We start from the raw sequence: 18,220 nt of genomic DNA, 5'->3' as shown, positions 1-18,220 counted from the left end.
GTTATTGCGGTAAAACAGACCAGAGTACATTAATCTGCAGCTTTACATACTATAATGCAGTTATTTTCTCTTTCCCTTACCTTTTTCAGATCCTCCTGCAGCAGTTTCACCATAGACTCCAGCTGGCTGACCTTCCCGATCAGACTGGCAGAACTCTCACTGAACAGGAGCACACAGGACAACGCCACAGGAACGTGTTAAAACAGGTTAAACATGCCGTGCTGTTTGAAAAATACTCACGCAAAACAGCGTGATCTAATATTCTCATATGTACATTCTCATATGTACTACATTACAGCCTATTCAGGCAAAATCTAGGGTTTTTCAAGGTGTAATTGACAAGAAATTCTTTAATATGACTTATAACACTAGAGCACAGACTAGGGATGCATTGATACTGTTGCTCAGAATAGAGTACGACGCGGTTATTTTTGGTACTGATACAGAAATGACTACCCTAAGCAAGAGACAGTGTGCAGAGACGCATCGGTGAGCGTTGCTAATAGAATGAATTGCTCAATAGAATGAATTGCACCTTGCACCCTAAGCAAAGTGTAGACCTGAAGCATACGTGGCTCACTCTGCTCGCAGAACTTAAAGTGCTTTCTGCCGTGACATTTTCTCTACATGCTCACGCCACTGATCCATGCTTTGCGAAATTCACGGCACCCTGGGCTCATTTCTAATAACCACGCTTGCAGCCGTTTATTAAAGATACTGTTTAAACACCACGAGATGTTGTTATTATTATCATCAGGTTCACTTCTATGATGTAGTTTCTCCTTTGAGTACAATTTGCAGTCTGCTTTGCCTGCCATGAAATGTGAAATAAGTCCAGATCGCTGCCAATTTGTTCATTAGTGTGACACGTGGTTTACATCACATGGTATCAGATATTGATATCTGAGCAATTTTACAGGAAAGAGTACAATGATGCCAATACCGGCATGCATCGATGCATCCCTAGCGCAGACGTTTGGGTAAACGCAGCCACGCACCTGGACGAGACGTGCTGCTGTAGGGACGTCTGAAGCTCGGTCTTCTGTGTCTCTGACCTCGAAGTGGCATCTTTCACTGCCATAAACGTCGCTCTTTGAACTATAGTCACAAATGGAAAGAGGAACTTTGTCTGAGGGAGAGTTTTAAAATGCCTGCGAGACTGTCAGCCTTTGAAGGAACGCTCTTATTACCATCTCCAGAGTATGCAAAACGACAAATTATGAAGAAGCATGGCCACTTAAAGCACACAATTACACAAACACCGTGAAAAAGATGGCTGCTAAAAAGGTTGCTTTTTTTTTTTTAAAGAAATAAAGGCACAAAGCCAAAGTAGCGCCATTTTTAAAAAATAAGAACACCAACCCCTAGACTGAAGAACCTTACATATTAGAAATGTCACCTCAATGCAAGATATTTACTACCTACATATTTCACAGGTGTTTTACACCGTTAAGTACACTTTAGCCTAATTTTGTACTTTAGTAAGCAATCAAAAAAAGTTGATATTTTGCGTTTGTGTGTCAACTCATTGAAACACGTTTACATAGCTACAATTAAAGTAGTTTATTATCTCTAGAGCCCTCTGCTGGTTAAGAGCTGAACTGTTCTGGCTAAAGGCTGGGAAAAGAAACCCAAGTCTGAAATAGACATGAACGAGGATCTATTATACAAGTATCTTTGATGATTATAGATCTATTTTTTTTAAAACAACAAACTACACGTTTAAGTGAACAAAATGGGCCAAGGTGTCTTGAATACCTTCGAAGGCTTTGGCGGCATCCACTAGGTCAGACCAGTCGAGCCCGCTGTCTGCACTGGCATCAGGAAGGGGCATGAGGCCGGGATCCTGCTGGGGCTTCCTGCATGGCGCGGCCTCAAAAACACTGCTCTCTGTAAAAGTGAGGTCACCTGGGGAAAGCGCAAAAAGGGAAATTTAAAAAAAAAAAAAAAAAATCAGTCGTACTACTGTGGAGCTAAGCTATAGCCATTAGGTGTTAGAGGAAAGTCAGCACAGTGCTCGTTTTCTTTAAATGCTTCTAAAAAGAAAAAAAACAACAAAAGATTCATCTACTCTGGCTAGAGATATTTGGGCGGAAAAAACATTTTGTGCTAGGCATGTGTTCAAAATCTGAAATCTGACAACATAGTTCTCAGAGGTGCAGGAAGGTAAGAATTGAATTGTAAAACCTTGTTAAGAGTAACAACAGTGGCAACACCGAGACCGGGGGGGGAGACGCGCACACTATTTTCCAAGACTAATATCCAACAAAAGCCATTTTAAGGTACAGCTCACCTAAAGATTTGGCACCCTGCGTGTAGGACGGTTGGACGCTGCGCACGCTGGGTGAACGCGGCATGGTGGAGCGACCGAACAGGTCGGCACTCTGACGGGCGGCTGTGAGCACCCTCTGCCCACTAAAGATGCTCTCATCAGAGAAGGTTCGCTGTAAGGAGCGGGGAGTCTGTGTGGACAACGAAAACGAGGGCTGTGAAAGAGAGAATTGCCAGTAAGAGTACGGTCAAAAAGAAACTGTATTAGCACATTCAAATAGGTTTAGCCCTAATAAAAGTGCAGTACCTTAGTTTTGCTACAGCTAGGTGGAGGGCTGTCCAGAGTGATGAGCTTCTTTAGATCCTCCTCTACAGTGGATTTGGGAGTGGGCTGAGGGGACTGGCTCGCCTTCATAGTGGCCCGTAGCTGAGGCTGCCCACCTAAATACCCATCGCTCTGATGCCGCCTGAATCAGAGAGGACAGACACAAAGCCAAAAGCCACTTGATCATATGCTCTTGAATGGTATGTTAATTCAATTCTATTTATTTATATAGTCCCTTTTTTAAAAAAAAATTAAACAGTCACAAAGCAGCTTTACACAAATCTGGACATAGACTTTAATTAGTCCCTAACGAACAAGCCGGCGGCGATGGTGGCGAGGAAAAACTCCCTGAGAGGACGCGAGGAAGAAACCTTGAGAGGAACCAGACTCAAAAGGGAACCCATCCTCTTCTGGGCCACAACGGATAGTGAGAATACAGAAAGGCGTCGCTCGACATTAACGCCCTTTGCAATTTTGAACCAGCCACAGAGCTCCTCTAAAGTGAACTAGTAACTTAATTTCTTCAGAGACAAGCCCATTACTTACAATATGACGCACGTCGGCAGAAATGAACGTTCGTTCCGACGGTTAATTTGTCCATGCCAAATGAGCAAGCTAGCGCATAATAACTGAATACCCTGAAGTGCATTTTAATCCCACTCACAAATGTACTCCATCCTGCAAACGTGATTCACCGAGAATCAGACTTTATAATATGCTATGACAGGATTCCAGACCAACCCACTGATTCAGACCGTGCTGAAGAGACAGCAAAGGGAAGAGCTGTAAAATGTGACCGCACTGCAGGTCCTACTAAATATCTTCAAGCCTTATTACAGAATATAACACATCGTAGATATGTAAAGCACTTAATATTTCAGTAGATATAGTACTGTAGCATTACTGTAAAAATAATCAATACCAAAACTAACACAAATGATTTTATATACGAATTTGAACCATTTTAAACACCTCAGAGAATCGTGTATTTTCACCCAAACACAGGATCTTTGGTACTTCTTACTCTCACTTTTAAGTTGCAGGATAGAAGATTTTCTACCCTCTCTAGTGGAAAAATTCTGTTTAAAAAGCTTCTAGTAGAAGAACATTTCAGAACATGCAAGGTTGTGCTGCAGCCTTCCCCACCACACAAATGCCCAACCCGCCTTCCACTCACTAAACAGGATGGGTAATTAACGATGACAATATTTGTGTAGTGACAGGTTCAGAACGGTAGTATTATGGACCGGAGGATATAATTTTCTGCTTAGTTATTGTCATCTCCGCAGAATTACAGTGTGAAGAGAGTAAAAACTGTCCACGTTAAGCCCTAACAGAAATTTGGGGGTGGGCCTCTGGCTGTACGTCTTTCAGGCGTGTTGACAATGGATGCGTTGGCGTATGATGAACCCCCAGAAGAACCGGCTCTGACGTTCAAATACAGAATTTCCAGGACAACTTGCAGTAGCACAAAAACCTCCTGGTTTAGATTAGTGGTGTGCATGAGGACTGGGATCCCATGGAACCAAACAAAAAGTCTCGACAACAGGTGGTCAGATATGGCTGTCTTGAAACCAAGAGAGGCCACGTTAATTAATATGGGAATGTATTGGAAATTACAGGGCACTCTGACGCGTTCATGTTCAGTAATTCCTTTATCCTGGTCGGGTCGCTTTGGTTTAAATCGCTTAGGGTGGGTTGCACCAATAAGGATTCCATAGTTTAGAGCTAATCTAGGATTTGTTGATCTGGGCTTTATTTAAAATCGAGTTGTGTTGCACCACTTAATTTTAAACACAGATTAACAAATCAAGGATTAGAATTCTAATCTGCAATTAAAACCTCCATTTACAATTAATGAAGGATTCGCCATTTTCAACATTGCGGCAGTGCATGTGGATTTCATAAACGTGGAAATATACGAATTCTCCAGTGTAACTAAACAGCAACAACGTAAGGGAATGTGAATGTTAAAAAAAAATTCAACTTCCGTTATTAACCGCTCATTCGCATAACCGATACAGGTTGAGAAAATGAAAACATTAATATTAAAAAATTAAAACTCTGAGTTTAAAGTGATGGAGCAACAAGATTATAGTTAATCCAGGTTTATTGTGAAATTAAATCCAGGATTAACGTGATGGTTTAAATGTAAACCTGCTTATTTTTAGACAAGGTTTAAAGTTTGGTGCAACAGAATTATTAGATAAACCTTGGTTTAATCTAGATTTAAGCGTAATCTTTATTGGTGCGACCCACCCTTAGTGGTTTATATTTTGGCAAACAGAACCAACTAATTTTATTCAGCCAAGTAAGCTTGCCTGTAAGCCAAGGTGTGACATGACGTGCATCACCCAGTGGGCCAATATCTGTTTAGACAGGGCAGCTCTTTGTGTCTTCCCTCCAAGGCAGATAAACAGCTGAACTGATGAACGAATTGCCACCTTCCAGTCCGAGTAGTAGCATACGAGATGGGTAACAAAAGTAGATGATCTGAATTTTGACAGAAACCTTCATTCACAAGGTCACTTAAGTTAAATCACCAGGGCTGTTTGCCCAGTCTTTTTGGTGAAGGGATAAGAGGAGATCTTCAGGGACTCCAGGACAAGGGTAGGATCCCACGGTGGGCTTTTGATGGTGCTGGGTAGATGAAGGGAACAAGCGCCCTTCAGAAAGTTTGTGGCAAGTTTATGAGCCCCAAGCAACACACCATCCATGCTGCTGTGACAAGCTGCCATAGTGACCACAGACACCTTCAATGTAGAAGTGGACCGTCTACTGTCGAGCAGTCCAAATAGGAAGGCTAGGACTCTAGGAACTGGGTAGTGCACAATTTTGCAAGCTCAGAAGTGAAGAGCATGGCACAATGGGGGGGAAAAACACTCAACGATTCCAGTGGCACATATTCACTGTTAGAAAAAACTCAGTGTGTCGATGAAAGATGTTGCAGAATACAGAGAGGTGACTGCCATTCTGACCAACAGAGCAGTCTGCATCTAACCCATGGACAGCATTGGGTGTGATGATTACATAACAAGGCTACCAAGCAAATGAGGGAATCCAACTCAAGCTAATAACTAATAATGGTGAGTGAATTTGTTAAATACACGCATTGCAGGTATAAAGAGTTTAAGAGAGATGATAGGAGTCTATTGCTAGCTTCGGAGAACCGTTTACCTGTAAGTCGGACTGTTCATGAGGTTGACATGTGCATGAGGTGAGAAGGAGGAAGGAACCAATGGGCATATGAAGACTAGATTCATATAAAATACTTGATCATACAGTTGATCTGTGAAGATGTTGAAGATCTGCGTATATGTACAAGAAAGGCATCCAGGTGATTCAGACCATCTCTGGCAGGTAGGAGCGGTGAAACAGAATCACAATAAAGCATCTCTAAGCTCTTGCAGCGTGTGTGGACTGTTTGTAGCCGATGAAAAGAGAACCAATGGTGCGTTTGACTAGAGGTCATAACTTGTAATTACCAACCTTCGACAAACAAACAAACAAACAAACAAAGAAAACGCCTCCTCACTTGAAATTCCTACAAGTGAACCAGAGGTACCAGAAATTAATACATGTGAACCAGAGTTGTCTTCTAAACTGTGAGTTCCTCCAAATTAAGGGAGTGACATCAAATCAACATGGCTACGCACAGCGTCAGAAGTATCCACAACACAAAAGTAGCACCTCTTTACCTTTAAATGCGTTATGCTGTATAGATCAATCAACATACAAACATGTTGACTTGTTAAATCTATAACATTGACTATATAGGATTTGGGGAGGAAAATATACATCCCTCTTCACAGCCCTACCAAAATGACAGACTATAAATGCAACGTGACATTATAACAATTCACAAAGCCCTATTAGGAAGTATTGTGTGCAAGGAGATTGGTCAATCTTTTGGGAAGAGCGGGTTGGATTGGTCAGAATTCCATTGGTCAACATCCAGTGACTGAATAATAATTTTGTATTCATTACCCTAATCACTAGAACATTAAATAAACACATTTTCCTAAACCGTAATTAAGTTTAAATGAATTTTACTATCCATTACACCCTTTTGTGTTACGGTTCCTCTTTCTTTCTTTTTTTTCGGCAAACAAACAATGAAATAACGCAATTAAACATCTAGCCGCAATATGGAAATGTCAAACCTTTAGTTCAACTTAAAAAGCTATCAGAACTGTCTGGTTTCCCAGGCTGTGACTAATCCTGTTTATAAAATGCTGGTTATATCAACTAGAATTTAAAGTCTTCACCTCACCTAGATTTCAACTGTGTTAAGATCAGTGCTTACTGTAGTAGCATCCACCTGTGTGTGCAAACCCAACAGCACTAACAAAACATGACAAATAGCCTGAGAGGAGTCTTATTCACATGATCGCTTGAGCAGCCCTGAATTCACGGTGTACTGCACGTTTCTGACTGTAACTCAACTGATTCAACTCATAAGGACAAGCCCTTCATGAGTCATCAGGAGTTAAGTGCAGGGGAAACACAGAAGCGTACAGTACCCTGTTTTTCCTGAACTCCAGTTTCACTCTATGTAGGTTTGGTTACTTTTTTTAACCCAAAACTTACTTGCGACTGCTACCAAAATCCACCGAGTTGATGGTGCCCCCTGGTTTCTTCCAGCCAATCAGGTACTTGCTGGTGGCTCCCTGGCGGGGGTAGAAGCTCTTGGCTCCAGGAGAGAGGGATGGATGGGTGGGGGAGGAGGTGGAAGGGGCTGACTCCTCCTGAGTGGAGTTCGGTGGGCTGCCCGAGTGCACTGAACTCAGAGTGCTTTCAGACACAAAGAGAGTATAAAGAATCAATACTTTCCCTTTCTCTCCGTCTCTAAACCATGCACACAGTGAGCACAGTAGTCAAACTCCAATGTACTTGTGAAGCATGTTGCCAGATATATTTATGCCTTACTGCCATAAACATAACTGAAGCAATCATTAGTGAAAAACTGCACTGCCTAAAAGTGGAAACCGTGCTCAGTCAAAGCGTTTGAGATTTTGATCAGAGGGGTGGGGGGGGGAGAGAAGAGCTTCATTTGGCACGACAGCTAGAGGTCAAAACAGGTCAGGCTTCATAAGACAAGATTCTCGCGTTCCGCATTCCTGAGTGATTTGAGGTCTCACTTCTCTCCGAGATGGAGCAAGCATGCACGTTTTGCTAAAAGACAAGCTAGCGCTTGTTAAACATAAAAACATCCCAACCACGAGAACTGCACGGTTCATGACGAGTTCCAAAGAGAGCAACTCTTTCAAATAAAATAAAATAATCATCTACTTAAGCAGTTCATAAAAAGACACAATCCGTATGTGTGAATTAAACACAAAGCATTTGTGAAAGCTTGTGTGTACACTGTTTACGAGTAGTAACACTTAAATAAACAAAACGTGGCTTATTGCATTATCCGGGTGTTATAAATCTCTCATGAAGTCTTTATACAAGAATATTTAACTGAGCCTTTGGCCTGGACGGCATTAAGGCTCTGCATAGGCTTCATCAACTACGCTGCACTAGATGCTGTAACCAGAACTTCGAAGGACCCGATCTCACTTCTCCCTTTTCCACATACTGTACATCATGAAATGCAAAGTAAACAATAAAAAAAAAAAATCTGATTGGGCATGGATTATTTTGCTGACAGGACAACCCAAAAGTATTTAATTCCTCTTATACCACTCGAATATTGCTGTGTTACAGAGAAACCGGAAACTCGTTTGTCCTGAAAACTTTTACAAAGTACTGACACCAGAGACTAAGCGTTAAATAAACGTCTCCTTACAGAAAGATTCACCGTAAAAACGACTACACAACAGTCAGTTCCGGTGCGCTAATTTGATTGGTCGAGCGTCATTCCAAGAGTGCCTGTATTTCTTAAAACTCAGCGCATTTGCCTTCGCCAAGCAAAATTCCACTTCCTGTTCTGAAACTGCTCTACAGTAGACTTAGCGACGTCATCAGTGGACATGGAAAATAATACTTTTCCGGAATTTTACCGGAAGCACCTTAAACTAGAATCTACAAATTAATATGAGCTAGTTAACAAGTCAGCTGACATGCTATAACGCGAGTGTCTTCTTCGAGACCTAATGTCCTTTCCAAAACTACTGGAACAGCAGGCCAATTCATTTGTTTTTGCTGTCGACTGAAGACATAAAACCTTTTGTATCAGACCACCTAATTTCCAGGCAAGCAAAAGTACTGGAACATGTGACTGATAGGCGTTTCTTGTTACCCAGGTGTGTCCTGTAAAGATTGTTCATTTAAGCAATAAATAGCACTGAACATCTACTTTTGGATTTAGACTCCAATTTTACCTGTAAAGACTGCATTTGTTGTTAAAAAGGATAAGCCAACATGAAGATCAGAAAGCTGTCTATGGGAGAAAAGCAAGCCGTTTTAAAGCTGAGAAAAGAAAGAACATCAATCAGAGGCACTGCACAAACGTTGAGCATAGCCAGTACAACAATTTGGAATGTCCTGAAAAAGAAAGAAACCACTGGTGTACTGAGCAACATACACCAAATGGGTCAGCCAAGGAAAACACAGAGCTGTGAAGAAAAACCCAAAAACAACAGGCAGTGACATCACCAACAACCTCAAGGGCAGGTGTGAAGGTATCACAATCCACCGTTCGAAGAAATCTTAGAGAGCAGAAATATAGAGGCCATACAACAAGATGCAAACCAATCATGAGCAGTAAGTATGGGAAAGCCAGATTGGAATATGCAAAGAAATACAGAGATGAGCCACAAAAGTTCTGAAACCAAAATGTACCTCTACGAGAGTGATGGAACGGCCAAAGTGTGGAGAAAGAAAGGATCTGCTCATGATCCGAAACATACAAGCTCATCTGTGAATCATGGTGGAGGTAGTGTCATAGCTTGGGCTTGCATGACTGCTTCTGGAACAGGCTCACTAATCTTTAGCATCAGAATGAATTCAGAACTTTACAGGTACATTTTGTCTGCCAATTTACAGAGAAAAGCATCATAAAGAAGAAACCAACAATTTGATGATGTCAGTGAAACACAGGCTTGATGCAGTTATTGCAAGCAAGGGATATGCAACCAAATATTAAGTGTGATTTACTTTAATTTACTTCAAGACTTATCGGTTCCCATAATTTTGCTCGCCTAAAAATTGGGTGGTCTGATTTTGGATGTTTTATGTTATATCTAGATGTAAACACCAAGAAATAAAAGCTGAAATCCTAGACTCTCATCTCATATCTATATTTTGATCTCAAACCCAAATGTCTTCAGTCTTCAGCAAAAACGAATGAACTGGCCTTGCCGTTCCAATAGTTTCGGAAGGGGCTGTAACTAACACAGCAAAAATAATCAGAACATTTGGCCATATTATGCCCAAAATATCACTTATTCGATATTCATTTCTTGTTTATAGAACTGTAGTATAAAAGCAATATCACACTCAAAATCATACAGTTATACTGAATACTGTCACGATTGTGATTAACTGCAGCAAATCAGCCATCACTTTGTGCATATGCCGATTCACAGCCGTGCCGGTATTCACTATAACTGCACTCTTGCTCATGCGATATTGCTTAATTGTACGTTTTTGTTCCCCATGTTAAATAACAGCATTCCTTTTATTATTATACAGGGATTACGTGGAGCGTCCATCCTACAGTCCCTGTGTTTGAGATGTTACTATAGAACTGATAACATATTCAGAATGTGGTCATTAATATAAACCTGCTTGAATGACAGCCAGAGTTGTGCTGTTATAGAAAATTAATCAACGCCTTCTGACCGGTCAGATTCTAGACTTCAACAGCAAAATCATGGTTTTGTAAAAGACATAAAATTATAGCGGCCCGAGCTCTAGATAATTATGGTCTGTGCGCTAGTGGTTTAAGTGTTTGAAGGTGTACCTGGAATGAGAGGCTGTATCACTGAGCGTATGGGAACTGGTATCTGGAGGGCTTTTGGTCTGATTCTCAGCGAGATCTGTGTGAAGAGGAGTCTCGGAGCCTGCAGGGGAGACCTGCGGAGCCTGATAGGTGGAGGTGTTCTCCACCCAGTGAGCTGAGGCTTTCTCTTTAGCCTTGGAGCTGATGCTAACTGGAACTGAGTCAAAGTTCCTGGGTGTGGCTTCAACGGGGCCGTTAGCGGAAGTTCCCTGGGGACAAGCGGTTGGAAAGCCATTCAGCTCAGAGTCCAGCCTCCCAACCAAATCGAACCACTTCTCCTCACTATGGGTGGCGCTGGAGGTGTTGATGGACAGCGCGGTGCTGCTGGATTGGCTGATGGACGTAGCATCGTTCTGTAGTGTGATGCAGAGACATCAGATTGACCAGCATGCAATCACACATACACTTAAATAATAAGTGAGACTAGACCTTAAACTCACCTTCGAGTTTGTGTTTGGGTACAGTGACGTGTTAAGATCTTTGTGGTGTTGATCAACGCTAGTCAGGAGTGGCTTTATTTTTGTCAGGTCTAAACGACAAAGGGGCGGTGTTAAAATGGAAAACAAATATTTGCAGAAAAGCTTAGGGTGTGCTGCTACACAGAGTATAAGCAAGTCTCACATTGAGCTTTATTGGCATGGCCATGTTAAAGAAGCTGTTGCCATAGCATGTGTGTGTGTGTTCTCTGAGGTCTGTTATCTCTCATCTGTATGAGATCCGTTATCTCTCATCTGTGTGAGATCCGTTATCTCTCATCTGTTAGCTTGAGAAAATTTAGTAACTTGGTTTTTATCAGACAAAGTGGTTTCTTGACTTGCTCACACTGAAGGACAAAGTACATCTCAATCTCAGAGCTCTTACAGGAACCACACACAATCTTTATCTGAACAGCCAGGAATGTGATATCTGCTCATTATTATAAACCAAGAAGGTGGGGGTTTACCTATAAAGTCATAACCTCATAAAAGTGCACCAGCACAGCTGAAGCTGAAACACACATCTGATAACACAACGTCCACTACCCACAATAAAAGAGCTATTCGAACAAGGGAATCGAACGGTACTTCCGATTACCTGATGGTGTCCTACTGGCTCCTTCTCCCTCCACCACTCTGACCCAGTTGGGTGTAACCCACACACACTCTTTCGCAATTTGACGATCAGCAGCTAATGGTGAGCTGCGGTTTGCATTAAACCTGCAGAGGATATTAATCAGGAAAAGCAAACAGGAAACAGAAACCTTAAAGCAAACTTTAAATGACTTGAAGCAAAACCTCTTTATTATTGTGCAATTCATCAGACGAGTTTGCCTTCATGTTCTGATTTAATTCTTTTAAAAAATTTTTAAATGACCATGTAATTGTACATAAAATATACATTTGTGTCTAGTTTTTATATATTTCCTCCTCTAACAGACCTCACACCTTGTGATTACAAAGCGTACAGAAACACTAATATGTTTTATATTACGTAACCCCATTATATCACCTCGGATTTCCCCCATTATATAATAGAAATCCAAGGTGACATTTCTGGTTGAAAAATGACACTGACTACATTTACATGGACAGCAGTAATGAAATTATTGACCTTATTCTGAATAAGACAATATTCTGATTAAGGTGTTTACATGGACAACGGTAGTCTAATTATTGACCTTATTCTGAATAAGACCATATTGATTAAGGTGATTTACATGAGTCGCTTTTAGAATATTCCTTTCATGTTCCCGTTTTACATGTTATAGAACATAGAACAATTAACGGCACGTCATTACATCCTCACGCCACGCCGTCCCCTCCAGAATTTCACGCATCAACATACAGTTGGTCTTCGTTATGGTACCGTATACAGTTTTGGGTGTCTTATTTTTAATTTTACGTACGCTTCAAGTGCAGTTAATTATTTGTCACACTATACATGCAAATAGACGACTGCTTGAAGCCGTGGGCTGTGTCCCAAACCTACTACTTACCTACTATACAGTAGCTGAAGTACATGTATATCACCTACTATATAGTAGGTAAGTACGTGGTTTGGGACGCAGCTGTGCTCTCTTGTTTGCCATCAATCGGTTGAGCACTGCCGTGTGTGTACGTGTCCTGTCACAAAATGCGGTGAAAACTCCCACACGACGTTAATAGTATGATTAAGGTGTGTACATGTCTGTAACGCACTTCCATAATGCGACTAAAACAGGAATACTCCACGTGTCTTAATTCCATTTGTGTTGATTTCGAGTATGACTTTAGTCGGATTAAGGTCATCAAAAATCGCTGTTTACATGCTAGTTTCTTAATCAGAGTATCGTCTTAATCGGGTTAATATCAGATTATTGTCGTCCATGTAAACGCACTTGAGTGTAGAACCCAACAATAAATCAATGGGAAATGTGGGATTTTCTTTGAGCTCAGAGTTTCCGAGTTTGGGAGGGGCGTGTCAGTAAGAAAACATGGTGGAATCGATGGATGCAGCGTCTGTATTTGACGGTAAATTTGTTGACATTGAATGTTTACTTGTCTCAGAAGCTGATTTCAGTTATTATGCGTTTGGTATATGCAGCAAGTTAACGTCAGGTTTGTTTTTCTAAAAATTTATAATAAAACAAGCTAATTGCCTGCACAAAATACGATAGCGTTGTACAATTACCATATAATATGTAACGATAACATTTGCAGTGGCTTCATAAATTGATCAAAAACATTTTTTTAAAAGCATAACACACCCGATGTGCATTCCTTGCTCTTCAAGTTCTAGTAGTAGAGTTCAAAAACCTTGCTGTATTTAAATAAGAGAGCGTACACCGCCGTCATGCTCCGACCAAAATGACTTGAACGCACCTGACCTCATAATTACAACTTCCCAACTCGTTAAATATGAACTTCCAAAGAGGACTTGAAAGCATAGTAACATCGAGTAGGAACATGCAAATCAAACGTTGGCGAGTGCTGGAAATCATCACAAATGAACGGCGATGTTATTCACGATAACCCCAAACCTAGCGTGTTCGACTGCTTTAATATAACAAGCGAGTCCTACTTGGTCATGTTGGATCAACAAACTGATTCACCAGTGAACCAACTGGTATTGCTTGTCTGTCGTCTAGCGGCAAGAATAAATAAATGTATGAAAAATAATACATGACAAGTGAAAGCGTTAACTGTTTTTTGGACTAGCATGGAATAATTAGAACTGGTGTGTTTGCCAATCCCTGAACTAGACATCTGCTACAAAACATGAAATGCAGGTTATAACATTACTCAATGGTTACCAGTCATAATTTAATTAGCATACTGTGTAATAATCATAATAATAACGACTATATCACACTCTTTTCCAAATCTGACTAATGCAGGATGCAAGTCTTTTTTTTTTTCCCCTCCATAATAGGATCTTTTCTAAAATGACAGTTTTTTTTCTTCTCGTTAAAGTATTGATTAATGATGCAAAAAAATCATGGAGTAACCTGACTGTTGCTGGTATGCTTTCCAACTAATCAGAATGCTTAGCTTGGGAACTAACCGGTGTGTAATTATATGATTATTCATATCACCTACCCATCTGGATTGGACTTCTGACGCCAGTGAGTGGAGCTGGAGCTGGAGTCGCTGGAGAACGATTGGTTGTTGGGGGAGTTGCGGGTGTGGGGAGACCGCCCCATCACGATGGAGCAAGCCAGGGCGTAGTTGTCAGAGCCTGGAGAATACCTGAGAGAGAGAAGAGAATCCTGTCAGCTTCACTGCAGACTATATTACAGGAGGAAGTCAACGAAATCTCTAAGTCAGCAGTGTTTACAGAGGAAATAAATAAATGCGTTAGTTACGGCTATAAAGTTTTTTTAAAAGGGAAACCACCAGAGTGCATTAACAGAGCTAAAAGCAGCATCGACAGCAATTTTGACCAACCTATGCCTATGTTCATGCACATGCTTTATCCAGTAATGTCTAAAGTGATGAGTGAATGCTTCCCTGGGGAACCATAACAATTCAATTCCATTCAATATGATTTATATAGTGATTTTTAACAATGGATATTGCCATATCAACATTTGTGTTTCAACCAGGTGAGATGTGGTGAACTTTCATCTCAATTTAAAGGGGCAACTAATGAGACAACAAAGAGCTAGAGGAAGGTAAAGAAGGATGCGTTTCTTTTTACACAAAACGTATGTGACTTGATTTATGGCCGCACTCAGACCTATCTGCCGCCATCTAGGAGAAAAAAAATAAATAAATACTAGCACATAATCAGATAGTCCTGAATTCACAAATTCATGTTTCCCAACCACCCCCCCGCCCCAATTTATTGCAGCAATATGACACATGATTGGGTCAGATGCACATGTGACTGGGATAGAAAGCAAAGAGCAATGGCTTTACCATAAAGCTCTGGTTGAAACACTGAATGTAGGTCTACTAGCCAAACATTTCGCTCAATGCTCAAAAGCAGGACGGTCGGAAACTTTAATTAAATTCAAAGAATTCTCCGATTTACTCAATAAGATCTGAGAGCTACCGTTTAGCATTCAGTGGGCGGCCTTCGCTGGACACGCTGCGAGGGAGGAGCGAACCCCGTCTTGTGTAGTCTGGATTCGGAGTCTTGCTTACTGTTGCCCCTTGGCCTTGGTTGACATTTCGATTCTGGGAAGCGCAGGCCACGGTCTGTGGAGGAGCGCTGGGTCGAGGCCACTTCTCGTTGCTATTGCGAAACGGGAACTTGTACTCATAGGGCATCCCCTCTTTGTGGTTTTTGTAGTCCACTAGCGGCATGTGGTATATCTCCGAGCAACCTCTTCAGAAAGAAAGCAAACGCTCGCTCAGTAATTTAACCACCAGCCACACAGTGCAGGAAGTTGAGAAATTGTTGAGAAACAGCCCGGATCAGAGACAGCGGCATCAAATAGAAATCTGGTTAATTAAGCATGCTCTGCAAGTTTGTTCAAGACTTGTTTCTCTATTAAGCATGTACACTATATCTCAATATCCCAACATGCACAATATTGCTACCATGGATGCATTAAAGCAATTTGGGCCATTCTCCGTTTATAAAGCAGCCATCTTCTAAACCTGAAGGCAGGATCTCGTGCAAACTCATAACGAAAACAACATAAAATCATTCAGAATTGTTCGGCGGAAGATCACCTGCGGGGAGTGGAGTCCTCATGTGGAGGGATGATCACCACTCGGACCGTCACTGAGGTGCGCAGCAGGTCAATGATTTGCTCGTGTGACAGCGTTGCCACAGCCACCTTGCAGATCTCCACCAATCGGCTGCCCTGCCTCAAGCCGGCCTGCCATGCGTAGCCATAGGGCTCGACGTCGGCTACAATGCCCTCAAAATTCACATGGAACCCGAGCTGGCCCAGAGCGTTCCTTCTCAGTGTCATCTCCTTCGTCTGACTGCCCTTTGTCACCAGCTGAAGAATAAACAAACTTTAAGGATACACCAACTAAAATAATGTGCAATTATATTATATATATATATATATATATTTATATATATATATATATATATATATATATATATATATATATATATATATTATATATATATATATATATATATATATATATATATATATATATATATATTATATATATATATATATATATATATATATATATATATATATATATATATATATATATATATATATATATATATACACACACACACACACACATACATATATACACACACACACACACACACACACACATACATACACACACACACATACAGTGCATCCGGAAAGTATTCACAGCGCTTCACTTTTCCCACATTTTGTTATGTTACAGCCTTATTCCAAAACGGATTAAATTCATTATTTTCTTTAAAATTCTACAAACAATACCCCATAATGACAACGTGAAAGAAGTTTGAAATCTTTGTAAAGTTATTAAAAGTAAAAAACAAAAAAAGCACATGTACATAAGTATTCACAGCCTTTGCTCAATACTTTGTTGACGCACCTTTGGCACCAATTACAGCCTCAAGTCTTTTTGAGAATGATGCTACAAGCTTGGCACACCTATTTTTGGGCAGTTTCTCCCATTCTTCTTTGCAGGACCTCTCAAGCTCCATCAGGTTGGATGGGGAGCGTCGGTGCACAGCCATTTTCAGATCTCTCCAGAGATGTTCAATCGGGTTCAAGTCTGGACTCTGGCTGGGCCACTCAAGAACATCCACAGTGTTGTCCTGTAGCCACTCCTTTGCTTTCTTGGCTGTGTGCTTAGGGTCGTTGTCCTGTTGGAAGATGAACCTTCGCCCCAGTCTGAGGTCCAGAGCGCTCTGGAGCAGGTTTTCATCATGGATGTCTCTGTACATTGCTGCATTCATCTTTCTCTCGATCCTGACTAGTCTCCCAGTTCCTGCCGCTGAAAAACATCCCCACAGCATGATGCTTCCACCACCATGCTTCACTGTAGGGATGGTATTGGACAGGTAATGACTGGTGCCTGGTTTCCTCCAGACATGACGCTTGCCATTCAGGCCAAAGAGTTCAATCTTTGTTTCATGAAACCAGAGAATTTTGTTTCTCATGGTCTGAGAGTCCTTCAGGTGCCTTTTGGCAAACTCCACGCGGGCTGTCATGTGCCTTTTACTGAGGAGTGGCTTCCGTCTGGCCACTCTACCATACAGGCCTGATTGGTGGAGTGCTGCAGAGATGGTTGTTCTTCTGGAAGCTTCTCCTCTCTCCACAGAGACACGCTGGAGCTCTGTCAGAGTGACCATCGGGTTTTTGATCACCTCCCTGACTAAGGCCCTTCTCCCCCGATCGCTCAGTTTGGCCGGGCGACCAGCTCAAGGAAGAGTCCTGCTGGTTCCAGACTTCTTCCATTTACAGATGATGGAGGCCACTGTGCTCATAGGGACCTACAATGCTGCACAAATGTTTCTGTACCCTTCCCCAGGTCTGTGCCTTGATACAATCCTGTCTCAGAGGTCTACAGACAATTCCCTGGACTTCATGGCTTGGTTTGTGCTCTGACATGCATTGTTAACTGTGGGACCTTATATAGACCTTATATGGGACCTTATATATCCATATATATGACGGGACCTTTCCAAATCATGTCCAATCAAATGAATTTACCACAGGTGGACTCCAATCAAGTTCTAGAAACATCTCAAGGATGATCAGTGGAAACAGGATGCACCTGAGCTCAATTTTCAGTTTCATGACAAAGGCTGTGAACACTTATGTACATGTGCTTTTTTTGTTTTTTATTTTTAATAAATTTGCAAAGATTTCAAACAAACTTCTTTCACATTGTCATTATGGGGTATTGTTTGTAGAATTTTGAGGAAAATAATGAATTTAATCCATTTTGGAATAAGGTTGTAACATAACAAAATGTGGAAAAAGTGAAGCGCTGTGAATACTTTCCGGATGCACTGTATAGGTACACACACACACACACACACACTCACGCATATATACACACACACACGGAAATATATAGATATATCTGGATTTTCTGCTAATGTTTTTGAGCATGCAAACTTTAAATCTGCATCAAAATGTGTGGATGGAAACCTCACCAGTGTCTCACTTCTTCTGGCAGCTGATAGTGTTTAACTGTTTTTAAACCTTGAAATGTTTTCAGGTTTTAAATAATCAGGCTTCAAACTGATGTTACCTCTGGTGGTGAGAGCATTTGTCATTATTC

The 18,220-nt window shown here is 41.2% G+C and overlaps 1 protein-coding gene across 3 annotated transcripts in view; it reads right to left on the bottom strand.

Annotated features, from left to right (window-relative positions):
* Positions 1-18,220, bottom strand: part of LOC128612353 (signal-induced proliferation-associated 1-like protein 1) — a 72,062-nt gene that overhangs the window by 3,424 nt on the left and 50,418 nt on the right. Inside the window, exons 9-20 of one of the 3 annotated variants that reach the window (XM_053632448.1) lie at positions 15,689-15,963; positions 15,063-15,338; positions 14,105-14,254; positions 11,622-11,743; positions 10,988-11,076; positions 10,509-10,900; positions 7,187-7,390; positions 2,579-2,738; positions 2,294-2,462; positions 1,759-1,908; positions 999-1,098; positions 81-159 (exon numbers count right to left, since the gene is read on the bottom strand). In XM_053632448.1, the coding sequence (XP_053488423.1) occupies positions 81-159; positions 999-1,098; positions 1,759-1,908; positions 2,294-2,462; positions 2,579-2,738; positions 7,187-7,390; positions 10,509-10,900; positions 10,988-11,076; positions 11,622-11,743; positions 14,105-14,254; positions 15,063-15,338; positions 15,689-15,963 (2,166 nt within the window). Of the gene's footprint in view, positions 1-80; positions 160-998; positions 1,099-1,758; positions 1,909-2,293; positions 2,487-2,578; positions 2,739-7,186; positions 7,391-10,508; positions 10,901-10,987; positions 11,077-11,621; positions 11,744-14,104; positions 14,255-15,062; positions 15,339-15,688; positions 15,964-18,220 lie in introns of all 3 variants that reach the window. The other 2 variants (XM_053632447.1, XM_053632449.1) reach the window with 2 other exon arrangements.

The sequence above is a fragment of the Ictalurus furcatus genome, chromosome 9 (assembly GCF_023375685.1).
Source record: "Ictalurus furcatus strain D&B chromosome 9, Billie_1.0, whole genome shotgun sequence".
NCBI classification, from domain to species: Eukaryota; Metazoa; Chordata; class Actinopteri; order Siluriformes; family Ictaluridae; genus Ictalurus; species Ictalurus furcatus.
Note: the sequence above shows the minus strand (reverse complement) of the source record. Positions and strands in the feature narration are given on the sequence as shown.